This window comes from Mus caroli, chromosome 1 (assembly GCF_900094665.2).
Source record: "Mus caroli chromosome 1, CAROLI_EIJ_v1.1, whole genome shotgun sequence".
In the NCBI taxonomy this organism is placed as follows: Eukaryota; Metazoa; Chordata; class Mammalia; order Rodentia; family Muridae; genus Mus; species Mus caroli.
The window spans coordinates 124,880,465-124,900,464 of NC_034570.1; the positions used below are offsets into that span (position 1 = coordinate 124,880,465).

The following is a 20,000-nucleotide window of genomic DNA, read 5'->3' on the forward strand; positions in this document are numbered from 1 at the left end:
GGGGGGGGGGGGGGGGGGGAGCCTGCAGAGAATTCTCAAAGCTTGGCTAGGAGCCAAAGGTGAGGGTCATTCACTAGCTGTCCTAGGCTGTTTGCGTCAAACACGTTGGAGGAAAATGCAATCAGGCTTGAATCACAGGTTAGTCACTTGGCCATAGTGTGACCTCAGGGTGAGTGACTTAACCTTTCAGGACCTGATTTTTCTCTTCTCAAATCTAGCAGTTGATTCGTCCTGCAGATTGTGTGTGAAAACACAGCACACGGCCCACAGTGCCTGTCACTCGCTGGCTCAGTGCCCACCTCTCCTTCCCCTGTGTGCAGCCCTGAGTTAAGCGAATGGGGACCCAGAGGAAAGGTCTCACTCAGGTCTGGCCTGAGTGGAGAAAGGGTCTCCCTGTGTAGACTTCTGGCTATGTTTAACCCTCAGTGTGTCATCAAGGAAGCTTGACAGGAAGCTCTGAGGAGAAGTTGTCTCAAGGGCCCATCTCTGCACTGGTCTAGGCCTTTATTCATCCATCTCCCAGATCTGCTAGGAAGAAAACAGACTGTACAGGTCTGTGTTTCTGCTGCTATGATAAACACTGACCAAAGCAGGGAAGTCAGAGCAGGAGCTCAGAGCAGGAGCCTGAAGGCAGGAACTGAAGCCCATGCTGTGGAGAAACGCTGCTTCCTGGCTTGTTCCACCGTGGCTTGTTCAGCCTGCTTTCTTTTACACCGTCCAGGACCACCTGCCAAGGGGTGGCACTGCCCACGACAGGCTGGTCCTTCCCATATCATCAACCAAGAAAACTCTGAGCAAACATTCCTAGAGACCAGTGTTATGGCGGAATCTCTTTAGATTTTCTCTGCTCAAATATCTCTAGCTTGTGTCAGGTTGACAAACAATAAACAGACCAAAGTAACCAAGACACAGATCCTGTGCCAGGCCCTGGGAGCATGAGGGAGGAAACCCGACATGCTCTGTCCCTTATGGAGCCCACATTCTAACCAAGTTACCCCCAGAAGGGCTGTGCTCTGGAGCGGGGAACTTGGTGTTTACCTGCTTGGAGTCAGCCACTTGTCCCCCTGATGCCCACCATGGTTCATCTCATAGCAGCCCCGCCCCCTTCCCCCAGGAAGGTGATAATCTGTCCTTTCTGCCAGTGAAGAATCTTTAAGACGCCAAGACTGTAGCCAGTCTCTGTGGCTAACTCCAGTTACTGTTGTGAAACTGGGGTACGTTCCAGCTTAGGCTGGAGGGCTGGATTGGAGACAGATAGCAGAGAAGACCAAGGGGACTGGAGAGATGGCTCAGCAGTGACTGCTCTTCCAGAGGTCCAGAGTTCAAATCCCAGCAATCACATGGTGGCTCACAAACATCTGTAATGATGAGATCTGATGCCCTCTTCTGGTGTGTCTGAGGACAGCTATAGTGTACTCATATAAATAAAATAAATAAATCTTTTTTAAAAAATAGAACAAAAAAACCCAGAGAAGACCAAAATGAGGAGAGGTTAGCCGTGGTCACAACCAAGGGCTGGGGCTCCGTATCATGGCAGAAGGGAGAGTGATTTGGGTAACAGGCCTGGAAGGCAGAGAAAATGTAGTATTCTCTGGATGGTTGAGTTTATGTGGTCATTGTCCAGCAATAAAGCAAAGCCCGGGACTTAGGAAGCAGAATTGGGTGTTATCCTGCCCCAGTTACCTCTCTGCCTCTTCTTCACTTCTCCCAACCCACTTACCCCTGCCCTGTCTCACATTGCTGGGCCAGGACCACTGACTGACAACCTCTACCTTGGCTTCCTGCAGCCTCGAGAAGCCAGACTCAGAGAACATCCCACCCAGCAAACACCATCAGCAGCCGCCTCACAACAATCTCACCAAGCTGGAGCCTGAGGCCAAGACTCGAGGGGAGGGGGACGGCAGGGGCTGTGAGAAGGCCGAGCGCAGGCCTGAGAGGCCTGAAGTCAAGAAAGAGCCTTTGGTAAAAGCCAATGGCCTCCCATCTGGACCTGAGACAGCCTCAGAGCCTGGCAGCCCTTACCCCGATGGCCCGAGGGTTCCAGGAGGTGGGGAACACCCTGCTCAGCCCAATGGCTGGCAGTATAGCTCCCCAAGCCGACCAGGGAGCACAGCTTTTCCACCTCACGATGGGGACTCTGGGGGACAGCGGCGGAGCTATCCACCACGTACTGACCCTGACAAAATTGCCCAGCGCAAAAGCTCTATGAACCAGCTTCAGCAGTGGGTGAACCTGCGCCGAGGCGTGCCCCCGCCCGAAGACCTTCGGAGGTGAGGTGGCCTGGGGGCGGTATGTTATAGCTAGGGTATGGGACGGGGTGGGGTGGGGTGGGGTGGGGTGGGGTGACCAACTTAAGAGACATGGCTTTATTGGGAACCTTCTGGAAGCTGCCTGTGCAGGAAAGTTGATTCTCAGTTTGTTCAAATCCTTGCCTCTGATTGTCTGCCACCTTCAAAAGAAAGCACAGATCTGGGCACGGTGGCGCATTCTTGTACTCTCAGCACTTGGGAGGCAGAGGTGGGGAGATCGGGAGTTCTGAGGTTATCCTCTGCTACAAAGTAAGTTGGAGGGTAGCCTGTGCTCTATGAGTCCTGTCTCAAATGGAGACAGAGAGAGACAGAGACAAGAGAGGAGAGGCAGTGTACCTAGGGTGTTCAGTAGGCAGGAGTCAGGCAGCCCTAAAGCTGCTCTGGTTAACCCCGGACCCATGCGGCAAATCCTGTGACATCTGAATCCAGTGCTGCTATTCCGCCATTTTAAGGAAACAGGCACCACACTCTTCCTGTTGGTGTTCCTTGATAACCAGTTTGCCCCACGGATAAATAAACGGATTTATCTGATGTCTGCCTTTCAAATATTCAGGGAGACTTGCTGAGCTTGATAGTGTTTGTCAGGGCAAATGAGCTCGGGGTTAGGGACCCCTGGAGATTGTGGGTACAGCCTCAGGAGAGACCCTGAAACAGCTTACCTTTCTAGATAGTTAATGTCTCGTTGTTGGCGATGGGGTCCTCGGGCATTTATAAGTCCCAGGGGCTTCCCGGCTCTGACATCGTATGACCAGAAGAAAGCCTCCTTCAGGGGCATGGTACACTTGGGTACGTTTCTTCTACCTCCTGTTTTGGAAAGGACCCTGCAAATCTGTTCACACTCAGATGTAAATGGCAAAAAAGTCCTAGCGCTATCTTCTAGCTAGGGACATTTCATTTTAAAGAGACACAGATTGAACTCTGAATGGTGTAGTCTTCAAGGATGGGACTTGTTCTCACCTCTGGGATAAGCCTAGATCCTGCCTGGGCAATGGCTCCGGTCATCTTTTCAAGCATGTACTCTGAGCTGGAGGAATGGGGGGGGGGTGACTGGGGTGCACAGGTGGGGAGAGATATGTCCTTATAATGACCTCTCTCTCTCTCTCTCTCTCTCTCTCTCAGCCCTTCAAGGTTCTACCCTATGCCCCGCCGGGTCCCTGACTATTACAGTCCCTACTCCTCCCAGTATCCTGACGATTACCAGTACTACCCACCAGGGGTGCGGCCCGACAGCATCTGCTCCATGCCAGCCTACGATAGGATTAGTCCACCCTGGGCCCTGGAGGACAAGCGCCACTCCTTCCGGAATGGGGGTGGACCCGCTTACCAGCTTCATGAGTGGAAGGAGTCCACCAGCTACGGGCGGCAGGATGGCACCGTTTGGATCCCCAGCCCTTCCCGACAGCCAGTCTTTTATGACGAGCTGGATGCCGCCTCTGGCTCCCTGCGCCGCCTGTCCTTGCAGCCCCGGTCCCACTCTGTGCCCCGCTCGCCCAGCCAGGGCTCCTACAGCCGTGCCCGCATCTACTCCCCAGTGCGCTCACCTAGCGCCCGTTTTGATCGGCTGCCACCACGCAGTGAGGACATCTATGCAGATCCCGCTGCCTATGTGATGAGGCGATCCATCAGCTCCCCAAAGGTGAGCCACCACTTCACCTCTCCCCGCTGAGACCCCGAGACCATCTGCTGAAAAGCTCTGGAGATGCTGGGCTACCTGGGATATGGCCTGCTAAGCCAGGAATCTGCCTAGGGAAGCCTGGCCTGCGGTACCATCCCTAAAAGGTTGCCTTGGGGGTTGTTCGGAGCTCTAAACAGGAACCATGCTCTCTGTGCCCATTCCCAGGTTGTACTGAAAATTGTGCCGTGTCTAAGAGGACAGAGAAGGTCTGACTTCCAATCTTGAGGACTCAGATTGTTGTGAATGGGGTTGCTGTGCATTTCAGTTTGAACTCTGCTCTGGGGCAGAATACAGATGCCCTTAACCTTGAACTTTAGTTGGTGGGGAAGTCCACATCCCAGCCGTATTCTCTCACCTCTGCAATCCCCTTTCTCTTCCAGTATGATTACCTGGGAGACAGGCGGCCAGTCCCTGCAGGACTGTTCCCCTACAACTACCCATCATCCCCCACGGTCCACGATAAGATGGTACGTCCTCTCCTCCCTTCCACTCCATCTCAGGACCTCCTCTCCTGCATCCACCCAAGGTGGAGCTGAGCTGGGGCAGGTACCCAGGATGCTCTGGGCCCAGAGCCTGGCCCACATATTTTTAGAAGTCTCTGGTTACCTCCTCCTTTCCCACCAGGCCTCAAGGGCCCCAAGGACAGAGTTTGGGGCCACTTGCTCCTTCTCTGTGGCACAGAGCAGAGAGCCTGTGCTCTCCTGCCCCTCAGGCCCTCAGGCCCTCAGAGCAGCTCTTCTCACCAGCACACAAGAAGAGGGGCCAGGGCTAGCTAGGAGCATGAGCTGGGTGCAGTTAGGCTAGGACTTCGAGGGTAGAGCATGTGGACTTTCCCCCTTGATGTCGCCTCAAGCTTGCCTTTGTTTGGAATGCCACCTGAGGGGAAAGGGACAGGGTTCTGACTGAGAAAGAAAGGGTGGACCACATTGTGTGTCTCCCCTTTCTGCTGTTTCTACTTCTGGAATGTGTTACTCCAAGAAATGGGTTGGGGACTAAAGAACCTCTGTCTCATACCCGGCAAAGGGAGGCCAGGGTGGAGGAGGCTGGGTGGATGCCAGGGTAGCCACTGTCCGTCCACACTGATTCTCACTCGACTGTTCAGACTCCAAAGCCTTGATCCACAGCAAATGCCCCTTTCCAGAAACAGCCCATTTTCCTAGAACAATTGGAAACACTTCTCATCAGATTTGCAGGGTGGGACAGAGGTAACAGAACTGGGAGGGAATTCCCTCATCCTCCCTCCTCCCTCCACCTGCCTGCGCTCCTGTCCCCTTCTACCTCAGAACCACTTAAAGGACATGACAGAGACTTTTTTTTTATCCATGCCTAGCTAACTCTTAACTACTCTGCTTCTTTGTTTTGTTTTGTTTTTTTATCGTTTTCTTTTGTGTGTTCCTGTTTGTTTGTGTTGCTGGTTGGCCCTTTGGCCTCGGGCTCCGGGTAGGATGAACTGTTAGATCTTCAGTTGCAAAGAAACCTAGAGTATTTGGACCAGCAGGTAGGCAGAGCTGGTGCCCCTCGCCATCTCATACCCCTGTCCTGTCTCCTCCTCCCTGTCCCTGACATTCTCCAGCCATTTGACAACCTTTGTTGATGTCACCAGGAACCAACAAAGTGGCTTCGCTCCCTCCTCTCCTCTCCCTCCGGATCCCTCACGGGCAGCTGGGGTTGTCCTCAGGAAAGAAGTGTATTCGTGGGCATATGAATAATTGACTCTCACTGTCTGCAGCCTTCAGTGCTCAGCCCAGAGGCAGGTGGGAAGAGAGCAGAGACAAGGGTGGGCCTGAGATATCAGGGGTTTTAGTTAAGCCTGGATCTGGGAACTCATGTCTTTTCCCACTGACCACTGATAAGCTCTGTTGTTAGCAACTGAGGTCCTACAGATTTGTCCTGGAATGGTTTAAAAAATGTTATCAATTCCATATATCTGTTAATTCCTCAGCAAAGCTCTTTTGCATGCACAGCTCATCGGTTCTGAGAGTTCAGTGTGCTTGTCAGAGGCACAGTGGTGTCAGCCCAGTTTGGCTGACAGAGCAAACTGACTAGGTAACGAATACCCCAGTGAGACACACATTGCTAGCTGCCTTGTGCCCTCTCCAGGCTTTTCCCCTTTGCTCCTTTGCCTTTTAATTCCACAGGAAGCCACCTGGAAACACTTGGTCTAGACAGGTTGCCAGTGAACCCATCCACTAGCAGATATGTGCTACAAACCGCAGGGAGTCTGCAATGAATGAACCCACATTCATTGTCCTGGGATGCAGCCTGCAGTGGTAGAGATGATTGTAGTGATAATATTAAGAATAACTAAGGTGGTGGTGCATGCTTTTAACCTCAATACTTAGGAGGCAGAGGCAGCTGGATCTCTGTAAGTTTGAAGTTTCAGGCCAAGGAAATTTATGTGGTGAAACCCTGTCTCAATAGTAGTAATAGCGGTGTCAGTAGTAACAATAATAATGATGATAATAATAATAATAGCAGCCACCATAATTGGTGTTTCCTCCATGACTTAGACTGAATAGAAGAGATCACAATCCTTTCATTTTTGTAATAATTCTACAGGATGGGAACTGTGATTATCCTATTTCATATAAAGGAAATGAAGCACAGAGAGATTGTAAAATATGCTAAGGACACAGACAGTGAATAACAGAGCTTAGGTTTTAACCCAGCTTGTAGCTGAGAATCTGAGAGGAGACAAGGCTAGGATCAAATCTCATCAGGGCAGAGTTCATAAATCTCCGGGCAGAAATGTGACCTCGAGATGACTATGTTCACTGCTATGACTCTTCCAGTAACAGTCATGTGACCTGTCATCTCCTGTGGCTTCCCTATTATGGTGAGATCATCTTTGTTAAAGGCTTTAGGCAGTGAGTGGGAAGCTCGGATTGCCAGAGTTTAGTCAGCAGGGCCAGCTCCTGGCCCTCACGGAGCACCCATTCTTGCTCCAAAAGTAGTGTATTATATTCATGCCATAAGCGTTCTGGGTCATGTGATGGACTCCAGGATGCCCTCTCCCAAGCATGGCTGGGAAGTGCTGTGTCCTCCCAGAGGGAAGCAAGACCTCTCATGCCTTGAGGTGGGGAGGACTCAGAGTGTCATCACTGGTTTCCCAAGCAGACTGTCCTCCTTGTAGCGTTCTGCTAACCTCACCCTGCCCACAATGGCTGGTTGTCCAATCATTTAGCACAGAGTGGCTTTTGCCCTTCCAGAGGGGAAGGACTGCTAGGGACTTCAGAACTCGTCTCTGGATTACCTTCCTGCCTGTGGGATGATATTCTTAGAGACAATCCTATATGATGAGGGGCTTGGCACAGCCAGGTGGGGCCATGCTGGGCAGCACGGGTGGATGTCACTTGGTCCTCCTGGTTCTTTGTATTTAGACATAGCAGCGCCTGCTCTTCTGCAGAATAGTAAGAGAATCAGATCGGAATGCACGCGGGAGCTCTCTGTGGGGCACTGTGACAGCAAATCTCTTCGGGGGGGGGGAAAGAAACGGGGTCAGGGGGGCACCCAGGGAGAGTCTAGTCTCCTTTGTCTATTATGTGCTCACAAACGTGTGCACCCAGACACACACACACACACACACACACACAGCCTCTTTAAGTAGTAGGGACTGGACTGACTTCAGATCTTTAGACTAAGGAGGCTGGCATATTGATATTGTAACTCCTGTGCTCATCCTTATACTGTAATCCCTCTTAAATCCGTGACACTAAGGAAGAACCCTAACCGGGCTTGCAGGAGTAGAAAAGTCGGGTAGTAGAAAGCCTTTGAAACTACGACATATCAGGGGCAGGAAAGATGGTTCCACAGCGAAGAGCACTGGGTGCTCTTCCGGAGGACCCAGATTTGGTTACCAGCACCCATGTGTCAGCTGACAAATACCTAGAACTCCAGTTCCAGGGGATCCAATGCCCTCTCCAGTCCTCTGTGGGAACATGGTATACAGACATACGTGCAGGCAAAATGCACATATAAAGTAAAAAGAAAATTAATTTTTAAAAATTAGAATGCTGTAGATTGCTTACTCTGGCCACAGCATGGCAGAAACAAAGCCTCAAGAGGGTAAGAGGAAGAAGAGGCTGGGGAGACCGTGGATAAAATTCTGACCCCGGAAGAGCATCCCTAGTTACTGTGTAGCCCCAAAGCCCCCCCTGTACACCCCCCTTCTGTCTTCTCCCACCATCTGCTGTGGACCACACAGTTAAAGGGACACAGCCAAGGACGTTCCCTGACAGTTTCATTTTCAATTCTCTCCCAGTGGGGACCGGTGGACAAGTGAGGGTATATCTGATTGGTTTGGTTAGCCTTCCCTCCCTCTCTTCTTCCTTCCCTCCCCCACCCCCCTTCAATACATCCCCTTCCACTTTTCCAATGATCCTTGAAATTAAACGATGACGTGGCAGAGAACAGCACTCCGACACCTGGTGTCCCTTTAACATGGCTCACTTGTCTTGACCTCCTTGTTTGCTTTCCCAGTGCCATCCTCGATCCTCATGGATGCTGCCAGCCCAGCTCTGGAAACTGTTTAGTAATCTTTCAGGAGGCTTGGGGGTGGGGTGCCATGCAGAGAGTAGGCGCCAGGTTTGCTGTTTTAGCTCAGGTTAGTGTCAATGTGAGGAGACTGGCTTTCCCACCGTGTGGTCTTCATCCAAAGCAGTGTGAGAAATGGGAAGGAGGTGACAGCTTGGCCAGTGTGGCCCGACACCCCTGGGACAGAGTCCCTGGGCCTTGCAGGGTCTCTTCCACTCTGTCAGTGGGGGTCCAGTGGCCTCCCAGCACACTGCTGTGACATTTGCATGAGGACATCAGTACTGGTCCAGAAACAGTTCACAGGGTGAAAAGTGGCAAGGCCAAAGTCAGGGTGCTGGAGGCTCCCCAAAAGCAGCTGCCCCTCCCCTGTTTCCTGCAGAGAGCCACGGGGGGGGGGCGGGGAGGGGGGGGGAGACAGCCGTAGCCAGGGCTGAGTGAATCGTCCATCCGTTCCTTCCTCCGCTGCAGATGAGCGAGAGCGAGACTCTCATCAGCATGGTGAACCGAATGGTGGAGAACTCCTCTCCTAGGCCCCACCTTTTCATGCAAGTAAGGCCTCTGTCTGCCAGCATGGTCCCTGTCAATGCCATCTCAGCTGCTTGTGCATGACTGGGTCACTCCATGTGGGATGAGGCCCGCCTCACCCCATCCATTCACCCACCAGGCCTCATCTCCTGTAAGACAGAGTCTGCCTGATCTTCTCCCCAGCTCCACCATGCCGCCTCCATTCTTCACGTTCATAGATAAACTCAGGGTGCATTTCCTGAGCCATCAAACAGCGAACAGTGACATCTCCTGCATGCTGAGGATTACAAACCTGCATGAGTGCCCAGGATGCTCTGTTCATGTTGTCTATGCGCTTGACAGATATTACTAGGGTTGGGGCATGAGGGGAGGATGTCAGGGGTTTGTAAACAGGTTAGGATGACTGCTGCGTTGTCAAGGCAAGGCAGCACTCACTGCTCCTCTCCCCGCGCCATGCCTTTGGAATCTTGCCAGTTCTGGCTTAGTGTGGGTGCAGCAATCGGCGTGTTCGGTTTACGTGGACAGAGATTCTCCAGGTTTCCGATGCTCTTTCCTGCCAAGCTCTCAAGTACTGTCTCTACAAACTGCCCAGGGGTCACTGGCGTCCTCATGATTGTTACCATGCAGAGAGCTCTGCCTTCCAGCAGGCCTCCAACAGGGGACAGGGGACAGGGGACACAGGTCATGTGGTCAACCTCTCCTGAATCAGCCACAGACAATCAGGATCAGGATGAACTCTAAACTGCGCTGTCACAGCCTTCCCAGCTCCAGCCAGAGTGCCTAAGACCCTGGCACAGAGGTGTCAGGCATGATGGGCAGTGGTCCCTGGCAGAAAGGAAACGGGATTGTGATGTCAGCTCTGCCACTCACCCAGCCTCGTCTTCCCCTGCTGCAGTAACTGACCTCGTGTTCCTGCAGGTCCCTGCATACCCAGAGGTGTTCCGGGATGGCCTCCACACCTTCAAGCTAAACGAGCAAGACACAGATGTAAGGGCAGTTCTCCCTGCTCCCTCTGACACGACGTGCTCCTCATGTCATGTAGTCCTCCTCATCTTCGCTTTCCCCCATGGGGCTTTTCCTCCATCATCCTCCCTCTCCTGGTGGCGTTTCATCCATTTGACTCACCTCTTCTCATCAGGACCACAACGCAGTGTTCCACCTGCTTCCTCCTCCTCCTGCTTCTCCTTTTGGACATGGCCCTACCTCACCCTCACCTCTCACTCTGCTTCATGCTTCTATACCAAGCTGTGGGACCCTATCTACAGCAGTGGGGTCAGCTTAGGGCAAAGACTTAGGCTCTGTTAGATGGTTAATCAGTCAGTCTGTTCTGTGCCAAGCCTGTGGTAGACACTGCAAGCTGCTAGAGAGGATATGGTCTGTGTCTGCCGTCAGGAGCATCAAGCAGTGGGATATCCCAGGTGGCATCAGATGGCAATATCAGATCCATTTACCAAATGGGATCAATGAGTGGGTCAAGGACAAAATAGATAGCCAGAGAGAAAGACCTTGAAATGAGAAGCCTCAAAGGGCAAGATTCGGCCCAGTAGGAAGAAGACAGAAGGGGAAGACATGAATTAGAGATGAGGATGTGGAAAACTCTCCAGAAGAGAGCAGGCTCTGCCTGTGGCCTCCTCATTACTACTGACCTCGCTTCAACAGCGGATCCTTGCCTGAGAGGCCTGGGGGTGGGGTGGGGACGGGTCTCTCCAGGCAAGGACCAAAGCTAAGAGGGCTCCCATCAGCCATCCTGACCCAACCTTGCTAATGCTGCAACCCTTTAAGACAGTTCCTCATGTTGTGATGACCCCTGGTCATAAAATTATTTCATGGGTACTTCATAACTATGATTTTGCCTGTTATGAATTGTAATGTAAATATCTGATATATAGGATATCTGATATGTGACCCCTGCGGGGGTCTCTACCCACAGGTTGAGAACTGTTACCTTAAAAAAAGAGAACTCGGGAGTCTCAGGATAAGAGATACTGGGCTGCCCTGTGGGCAGAGGGGCTGATTCACATTACATTGCTTATTTTAAGACTGCTTGTTCCCAAACCTTGCCTGCCCCCAACCCCAGCTGAGGAGGTGAGACCACACTGTCTTCTCCATCCTCTGGGCACTGTACCCCCACAGTAGAATGGGGATGCGCTTGACTCCCCATCCCTACTCAGAGAATCATCACATCTCATTTCCTAAGATGGAGATCCACTATGCTCTTTCCCAGAGCCTCCAAGGTGATGGTGAAGGCTGGGAAAAGTGGCAGTTATCCAGAGGCTGGGTCCTGCCAACCCAATTCCCAAGCCCCCATCAAGCCACATCCTTCATCTTCTTCTTTCTTTCCTCTGGGCCCCCAGAAGCTGCTGGGCAAGCTGTGTGAGCAGAACAAGGTAGTGAGGGAGCAGGAGCGGCTGGTGCAGCAGCTACGGGCAGAGAAGGTGAGCAGCGGCTGGGGTGTTTTGTGGGTGGGACTGGCGTGGGTGTGGTGGTGTGTGATGCTGTCTCTGTCCTTACAAAGCTGTTGGGTCTTTGTCTTCCTCAGACGTCTTGTCTCCCAGGGACAGTAGTCCTATGAGGATAACCTCTGCTAAGTTGTCTGATTGTACTACCAGGGGCTCAGGCATCTGTTGTCAAAGACCCTAGAGAAGGTCACGGGGCAGCTCATGACATCTCTCATCTTTCTTTAGGAGAGCCTAGAAAGTGCCTTGATGGGAACCCACCAGGAGCTGGAGATGTTTGGGAGCCAGCCCGCCTACCCAGAGAAGCTGCTGCACAAGAAGGAGTCTCTGCAGAACCAACTCATCAACATCCGGGTGGAGCTGTCACAGGCGACCACGGTAAGTGGGGGTGGGGGGGCAGGGGCTGTGGCTGTTGGCCTCCCTTTCTTGCTGCCCTGACCTGGATATCTCCTAAGACTGCAGAAGCGGGGTGCTGCAAGGGCACCCCTACAGCAGAGGGCACGCGCAGGCAGCAAGTTTGCCTTCCTGTTCATTCCAAAGCGCCTCCACCCAGACAGCGAGCAAGCGAGTGAGCTCATCACCCACAGGCTGCATTTGTCCCAGGATTCCTCTGGGGCAGTGTGTCGCTGAGGATTACCAATTGCTGAATTCCTCGGCTTGTCTAACCCATCGGCTGCCCACTTTGCCCTCTGCCTTGTAGAAGTAGGCTCTGGCTGGCTTGCTGCTGTCAGCAGGGGGACCTAAGGCAGATCCTTCATTCAACACAGCTTGTTTGAGTAACAGTAGCCCAGGAAAGCACAGCCCAGAAGACAGGGATGCTCTCTATGGGAACAGATTCAGCTTTTCCTTCAGTCTGCCATGGGATGTGCCCAGGCCCTTCTAGGAAGGAGGGTTGGTGGTAGCCTCCCCCAGAATCCCTCAGCCTGTCCCCTTCCTGCCAGACTTTGGACCCCAGGGATCCCAGACCCAGACCCCTTTCCAGCAGTAGAACTTGTGGAAGGTGGCTTCCCCCGTGTGTTAGTTGCATCTTTTCTCACTGCGCTGCTGTGACAGAATGCTTGACAAATGAAACACTGAGGAAGAAGAAGGGTTTGTTACCACTTAGTCTGAAGGAATAAAGCCCATCGCTGTGGGGAAGGTGTGGTGGGCGTGAGCGCCAGGCACCTACCTGGTCACTTGCATCTGCATTCAGGAATCAGAGACTGTGGGTTCATCTCGCCATGCCCTTTGTATTCATCCTGGACCCACGTCTGTGTGGTAATGCCACCATGCCTTCCCTCCCCAGTTAGCTCTTCCTTCGGGGGCACCCTCACAGACACACCCAGAGGGATGTCAAGTGGCCGGATGATCCCTCACACTCAGTAACCCTCTCCCTGGCAGGCGCTGACCAACAGTACAGCCGTGTACGAGAACCTTGAATCGGAGGTCTCTGCCCTGCATGACGAACTCTGGGAACAGCTCAACTTGGATATCCAGGTGAAAGGGGGCCCCATGAGGATGACGGCGGGGAGGTGGGGGGGCAAGATATATTCTGTATCTTCTCTAGCCTGGGTGGCAAAGGAGAACAAAGTAGCTGTCTTTCTTGATTTACCCATTTCAATATAAGACAAGGATCTGGTCTTGAGACAGACTCTGAGAGAGCAAAAGAGACAGAGACACAGGGAAAGAGAGAAAGAGAAGATAGAGGGGAGAGACAGACAGAGACAGGAAGAGATGGGGCGAGGAGAGAGACGGAAGCAAGGGAAGAAACCCTCAGGTCACTGAAGACTACCTTTAGCTTGATGACAACGTGAGAATGTTCTTCTCGACTCACGGGGAATGCAGCTAGTGAGGTAGGAGACCTAGGTTAGAAGCAGGAGATTCTATTGCTGAAAGGATTTAAAAACAGACATGTGGATATAAATACCTCTCCAGACACTGGAGAAGCTGGCAGTTCAAGATCTATCTATGCAACAAGGCTTCCTTTCTGGGCATAGGTACGAAGCAGGATGTTTGAAGGAGGATAGATATTGGAGACTTGTGTTTTATTTTATTTTCCCCTTGTATTTTCTCTGACCAAGCTCTGCCTCTTCTCCAACTGATTTTATAAACTCTGTTCCCCAGATATGGTTGGCATCCTGTCTCCCTCCTGATAACAAAATTCACCTCATTTGCCTCCGGTTGGGCAGGGTGGTGAGGACCCAGATTCTGGTCCATCCTATGGTCCAATTGCACCTTAAGTGTGCCCATTGTAGGAGGGACGATGGCCATGGGTGAGCGCACCCGCTTCTGAGCCAAAAAGACCCATCCTTAGACACTGGCTATGTGGCCCAGGACACAGTCTCTTCTCTGCTTCTCGTGCATGGTAAGGAGTCCTGCAGCCGAGATGAGATGAGTTATTACACGTGAGCATTCAGACTGGTGCCTGGTACTAAGACAGATAATAAGTGGCAGCTGTTAAATTTCAGAATGTGAGCTAGCTCTAATAGAATGCAGCTCATGTCTAGGCTGTTGGAATGTGAAAATTAAAAAACAAACAAACAAAAACAAAGACCAAAAGCACTGGAAATCTTGTCCCATGGAGAACAAAACACATCTTCTGATCCCCCAGGAGGTTCAGTAGGGGCTCCTCACTCTTGCTTCTAGGGCTTTGGCTTTTCTGTGGACACATTTTATATTAAAAAGGCTTAGAGCTGGGCATGGTGGCCCACGCCTTTGATCTCATCACTTAGGAGGCAGAAGCAGGCAGATTTCTGAGTTCAAGGCCAGCCTGGTCCACAAAGTGAATTCCAGGACAGCCAGGGCTATACAGAGAAACCCTGTCTCAAAAAACAAAACAAAACAAACAAACAAACAAAAGAGGCTGAGACTTCTCACAAGAAAGATTGCTACCCAGGAAGAGGATGTGCGGGCAGGAGCTCAGAGTTCAGGGGTCTCTATTAGGGCAGGGCTGGCCCATCCCTGATTCACTCTGCGGCTATTTCAGAATGAGGTGCTCAGTCGGCAAATCCAAAAGGAGATCTGGAGGATCCAGGATGTGATGGAAGGGCTGAGGAAGAACAACCCCTCGCGGGGCACTGACACAGCCAAGCACAGAGGTAGGTACTCCAGCACCCCTGCCAACTCACACCAAAGGACCCATGGGTGACTTTAGAGCTAACCTCAAGCCCAGGCCTTCAAGCTGGCTCTCTTTGACACATCAGAGGCTACAGTGTCAATTCTCTTCACGGCCTAGGGTTCCACTTAGCAGCCAGCCTATGACCCTAAGCCATGGAGGGCCTCCTCTCCTTCCTCCACCCCTTGTGTCTGTGTGTATGCTGAGCCATTCCTCCCTCTTCTGTTTCCCCAGGAGGACTTGGACCCTCAGCCACCTACAGCTCCAACAGCCCAGCCAGCCCTCTCAGCTCTGCCAGCCTTACCAGTCCCCTGAGCCCCTTTTCAATGGTGTCTGGCTCTCAGGGTTCTCCCACTAAGCCAGGGTCCAGTGAGGTAAGCTGGGAAAACAGCACAAGAAAGATGGGGGGGGGTGAGAAGACCAGCTCTGGATCTCAGGAAAGGACATACAGTCTGCTATCTCTTCCCCAGGGGCCCCATTCTAGCGTTTGGCTCATGGTATCTGGAATCATTCATACACTGGTTTTCCCTTGGGGTTTCCCCTACACTCACTCCCATCTCTGCCTGCCCTCTTTAGCTGCCCCACAAGGAAGTCTTCCTGAACCCCAAGATGGTTAGCACAGATTCCCCCATGCTTGATGGGAACTTAAACCAGAAATGTCCCAAGGTGAGGGGGTTGAGGGTCACTGTAGAGAGCTGTTTGCTAGTCAGTCAGGAAGTGCTCATTGGGATGGAAGGCAGGCCCTGGGGTCCTTTGTTCAGAGAGACAGCATCTAACAAGGACCCGTCCATAGCAGGTTGCAACCTACAGGAGAGATCAGTTAAATCTCAGCAATGAATTACATGGTTCAGACTCTGGTACTCCAGTGGAAGACGGGGTAGAACTTAATGGGACCATGGTGCATCTGGATAGTGTGAGGCCCAATGGAGTGCACCCAAGAGAGACAGAGGAGGCAAAGATACAGAATGGGGACGTCCTAGCAGGCCGGGATGTATGGGGGAACTTTGGAATGCTGGGGAGCTGTGTACAAGGGTGAGCAGGAAGGACTCCGTGAGGAGACCTTATGGGCCAGGCAGAGGGCTGCCAGTGGAGTTGGGGCTCCGCCAGGGCAGGGTGGGGTGCAGTGCCCAGTCCTGGGGCATAGTTCACTGGATAAGACTATCTGGCTCCTGCTAACTCTCTCTCCTGCTCTCACAGTGGCTGCTCTTCTTCCTCCTAATGCTCTGGCTTCTCTCTGCCTCAGGAACCTGGCCCACCTCGGCCACCCCTCCCCAAAGCCTACGTCCCCCTGGAATCTCCTCCCACCGTCCCTCCACTCCCCAATGAGAGCCGCTTCTGGCCATACCCCAACTCCCCTTCCTGGCATCGAAGTGGCGAGACAGCCAAGGGCCAGGTACCCAGCATCCTTGGGTTTTGGAGGGTGGGACGGTACAGTATGGGACAAAGACCCAGGCATGGGGCAGGGTAGAACACTGGGGTTGTTTTCCCAGTCATTCCCTCAGAACTCTATGCCTTCTGGGCCCTGGAGGAACAGTCTCACAGGTCAGCTTCCCTTCTGTTTTCTGGGGACGGTGGGAAAATGAATTACAATCCACCCCTGGCTCATGAGAATCTGATGATCACGGGTTCAGATCCTTACCAACGTGATTAAACCAAAGGAGATGAAGTGACGCCTTCTCCAGCCCCTGCTACCCCTTGCCCACCTCAGACTCCAGTCTCTCCTATTCTTGTTCTGCCTCTGGCTTGATCTCACTGCATCTCATGGGCCTCTAGTATAAGGCCTGCATCTGTTCTGGGTCCTTAGTCAGGACAGAGTGTACAGTTAGACTTGGTTGTTTGGTACTGAGAGACCCGTTAGCCAGGCTCTGCTTTATGTGGTTTGTGTAGCTGACAGGCAGACAGACAGGCAGAACAGTTGGTGTTGCCCATAGCTGCTACACCATGAAGTAGACAAGACTTAACTATCACCCAGGCTTCCGGCTAGGTGACTGCTGAGGTTTCAGGCTCTAGTTTTATTCTTATGTTCTGAATTTTCTATGAGGCTTAGAATCTCTGACTGTGCAACAGAAAGAGGTGGCTCATAGTGTGCCTGAGGCCTCAAGTCTCCGCAAATCCACAGACAAACACCTTTTTCACGTCCTCAGAGTCCTGGAATCAAGGACAGCCTGATTCTGTTTGAAACAGTCTGTGTGGATCCTGGCAGGATCCTCAGAGATCTTAGGATTTGTAGCCCACTCTGGTGACTCCTCCTGTGATCTAAAGCCCACAGACCATCTGTGCTTCTTCAGGCTTTCCAAGTTACCTGGGTTGGGCAGAGACCTCTCTGAGTCATTCTTACCAGCTGGTATCTGCACAGTTTCCCTGCTCGCTCCCTCTTAAAGGACTTGAAGGAAGGCATTAAGGAAACCAAATCTCTAGCGTTCACCCTAACACCAGCTGTCTGTCCTCTCACCCCTTCCTCCCAGCCCAAAACAGGCTATGAGACAAGCAAGAAAGACCCGAGCCAGACATCACCCCTGGGTACCCCTAGAGATATCAACCTGGTACCCACCAGACAAGAGGTGGAGGCAGAGAAGCAGGCAGCTCTCAACAAAGGTATGCTTCCGCCCGTACTTGCCTAAGAAAGCTGAGGTACTTCCTCATGCTGGAGGAGTGTGCTCACCTACCCTAGGCCTCAGTGGGGAGAGCAATCAGGCCTCTCCTTAAGAAGCAGGTGCTCTGGCCCTGCTTCCCACAAGGATTCCCCCTGGCTGCTCTGTCTTCCTGTAGTTGGCATTGTACCCCCTCGGACCAAATCTCCTGCTGAGGAGGAGTTGACACCATCAGCAGTGGTGAGAAGGACCACGAATGGACTCACCAATGGCCTCTCCTCACGGGTAAGTGCCCACTAGTCACGACTCGGAACTAGGGAAGAAGGTAGAACTCGTGGGAGGGAGAACGGTCCCGCGTGGACATGTCAAGGGTCAAGGAAGATGAGCGTCGTAAATGCATGAGAGTGTTTAACGTTCTCATAGCATGCTGTTGGCAGGATGGAGCTGGAAGAACAGAGGTCAGGGTGAAGTACACACACAGTGTTAGTTTCCTAGGGCTCTGGGAAGTTGACAGATTACCACACAGATTAGTGACTTAAAACAACACAGCTCTATACTCCCAGTTCTGGGGCCAGAAGTCCAAAGTCAAGGTGCCACCCATGTTGGCTCCTTTTGGAATCTGAGAGACTCTGTCCTGCGCCTCTCCTGTGAACAGTGGTTCCCAGCAATGCTTAGTACCCATCAGGTCACATCACCCTCTCTCTGTAATGTCCCCTCCTTTTCTTGTAAATCCCTCTTTGGATTTTGGATCCCTAAATTCATGATGACCTTAATGACAACTGTAGAAACCTCCTTCCAAAAAAGGGGCATAGCATCAGGCATGGGGTGAGGGGCTATGGTTTAAAGATATCTTTTGGGGTCACTATTCAACAACTCTAGTGCCAAATTTCATGCCGTTCTGTTTGGAAAGTGCTCATTCTATTCCAAGAACCCAAAAATCTCAATTTATAATGTAATTAACCTTAATACTAAAATCCCATCTAACTATTATTAGCTCAGACTTATTCTCAAGTCTCACATCTCCAGCCAGGCCTGGGGGCTCATGCCTAGAACGACAGGAGTTGAGAGGCTGAGGCTACATAGTGAGTTCAAGCCCAGCCTTGATTACAGGATGAGATCCTGCCTCAAGAAACAAAGACAAGGGGGCCGGAGAGATAGCTCAGTGATTAAGAGCACTGACTGCTCTTCTGAAGGACCTGAGTTCAAATCCCAGCAACCACATGGTGGCTCACAACCATCCGTAATGAGATCTGATGCCCTTCTTCTGGTGTGTCTGAAGAAAGCTACAGTGTACTTAGATATAACAATAAATAAGCCTTTAAAAAGGAAAAAAAGAAACAAAGACAAACAGGATTAGAGGGATGGCTCACCAGGTAAAGTTCTTGCTGCAGAAGCAGAGGGACCTAAGTTCAGATCCCCCAAAACCCATCCAAAAGTCATGCATGACAGCATTTTCTTGTAATTCCACCATTGGGGGTGCAAAGGCAAACATATCCAAGAAACTCCCTGTCACCAGTCTAGCCAAAACAGGGAGCTGCAGGGTCAGTGAGAGTCTGTCTCAAGAAGTGACTAGGAGCTGTTGAGGAAGACACTTGGAGTCAGTCTCTAGCATCTGCCCAGGCATGCACAAGTGAGTGTACCCTCACCCAGATGTGTGCACAGTGTGCCTCTGCCTCCACACAAAGAAAATAAGCCCTGCAATTCACCCTCTGAATCATCTCTAGCATGACAGGCATGGGACTCTAGATAGTGTTCATTAAGGGACAGAATTCCTCTCTATACATGGGACTTGAAAACAAGTTCACCTGCTTCTAAAATACAATGACTTGAGATAAGCTTTCTTTTGAAAAGTTATGTATGTGTTCATTTACATGTGTGTGGATGCCAGTGTACATGTGTGATGCCCTCTCAGAGGGCAACTTTGCAGGCTCGGTTCTCCCCTTCCACCTTGTTAGGCAGGGTCTCCTGGACTTCTGTTGCTGGGCTGGACACTCAGGCTAACTGGCCTGTGAGCCAGGGTCCAGGTGATCCCATTGTCTCTGCCTCTCATCTCCGAGTGGCAATGCTGGGATTACAGGTTGGTGTCGCCACATCCAGCTTTTTGTGTGGGTTCCAGGACTCGAACTTGGGTCATTGGTCTTGTACAGCGAGCCCTTTCAGCCACTAACCTATCTCCCTGGCTCCCAGATAACCTTCTTGTCCCCAAAGGAGAAATGAGAAGGAATAAAGACATCTCCAGCCTCAAGCAAGCTTTCCCCCTCAGTGCTGGGAGTCAAACCTCAGAGCCTTGTGCACACTGGCCGAATGCTATACATCTCAGCCACAGCCTCAGGTTCTGTGGCCTTTTGGGGCCCACTGTCCTGCCTATGGGTGGGTGAAGGCTCCACCAGCCCTTGTTGCCAGACCTGTCTCTCTGGCCTCAAGGTCTGTAGCCAAGGCTTTCTCTGGGGGTCAGCCTGCCTTTTTCTTGAGGGGGTAGCTGACATTTGTAGCTAGGAAGTTCTGCTAGCCAATTCACCCCCCCAGAAATCTGATAGCTTTTCCCCCCACATCTTCATTTTGTCTGTAAACTGGCAGAGTTTGTCCTGAGAGCATTCTCACACGTGCATGTGGCTCTGCTTAAGGGGACCTGTGTGTTGTGGGGTGTCTGTGGAGCTTCCTTGAGTGGTCTGTCTCTATTTCTAGCTCCTGGGATGCTTGACTGGATCATCAGTCATGCCTTAGTCTTTTCAGCAAGATATTCCTGGGCCTCTTAAAGGGTGTTCTTCCCCAACAGTGAGTGGCCGGTTTCTCTTTGGTCACATTCTTCAGCATTCT

General features: G+C 51.8%; 1 protein-coding gene across 16 annotated transcripts in view; it reads left to right on the forward strand.

The window, feature by feature from the left end:
• The window catches only part of Plekha6 (pleckstrin homology domain containing A6), a 134,493-nt gene that overhangs the window by 101,454 nt on the left and 13,039 nt on the right, over positions 1-20,000 (forward strand). For 8 of the 16 annotated variants that reach the window (XM_029481839.1, XM_029481855.1, XM_029481858.1 and 5 more), the window contains 14 exons: positions 1,788-2,270; positions 3,429-3,945; positions 4,365-4,451; positions 5,429-5,482; positions 8,986-9,066; positions 9,961-10,029; positions 11,397-11,477; positions 11,727-11,876; positions 12,879-12,974; positions 14,464-14,575; positions 14,827-14,966; positions 15,836-15,985; positions 17,058-17,187; positions 17,362-17,468. In XM_029481839.1, the coding sequence (XP_029337699.1) occupies positions 1,788-2,270; positions 3,429-3,945; positions 4,365-4,451; positions 5,429-5,482; positions 8,986-9,066; positions 9,961-10,029; positions 11,397-11,477; positions 11,727-11,876; positions 12,879-12,974; positions 14,464-14,575; positions 14,827-14,966; positions 15,836-15,985; positions 17,058-17,187; positions 17,362-17,468 (2,257 nt within the window). The remainder of the gene's footprint in view (positions 1-1,787; positions 2,271-3,428; positions 3,946-4,364; positions 4,452-5,428; positions 5,483-8,985; positions 9,067-9,960; positions 10,030-11,396; positions 11,478-11,726; positions 11,877-12,878; positions 12,975-14,463; positions 14,576-14,826; positions 14,967-15,835; positions 15,986-17,057; positions 17,188-17,361; positions 17,469-20,000) is intronic. The other 8 variants (XM_029481864.1, XM_029481865.1, XM_021168483.2 and 5 more) reach the window with 6 other exon arrangements.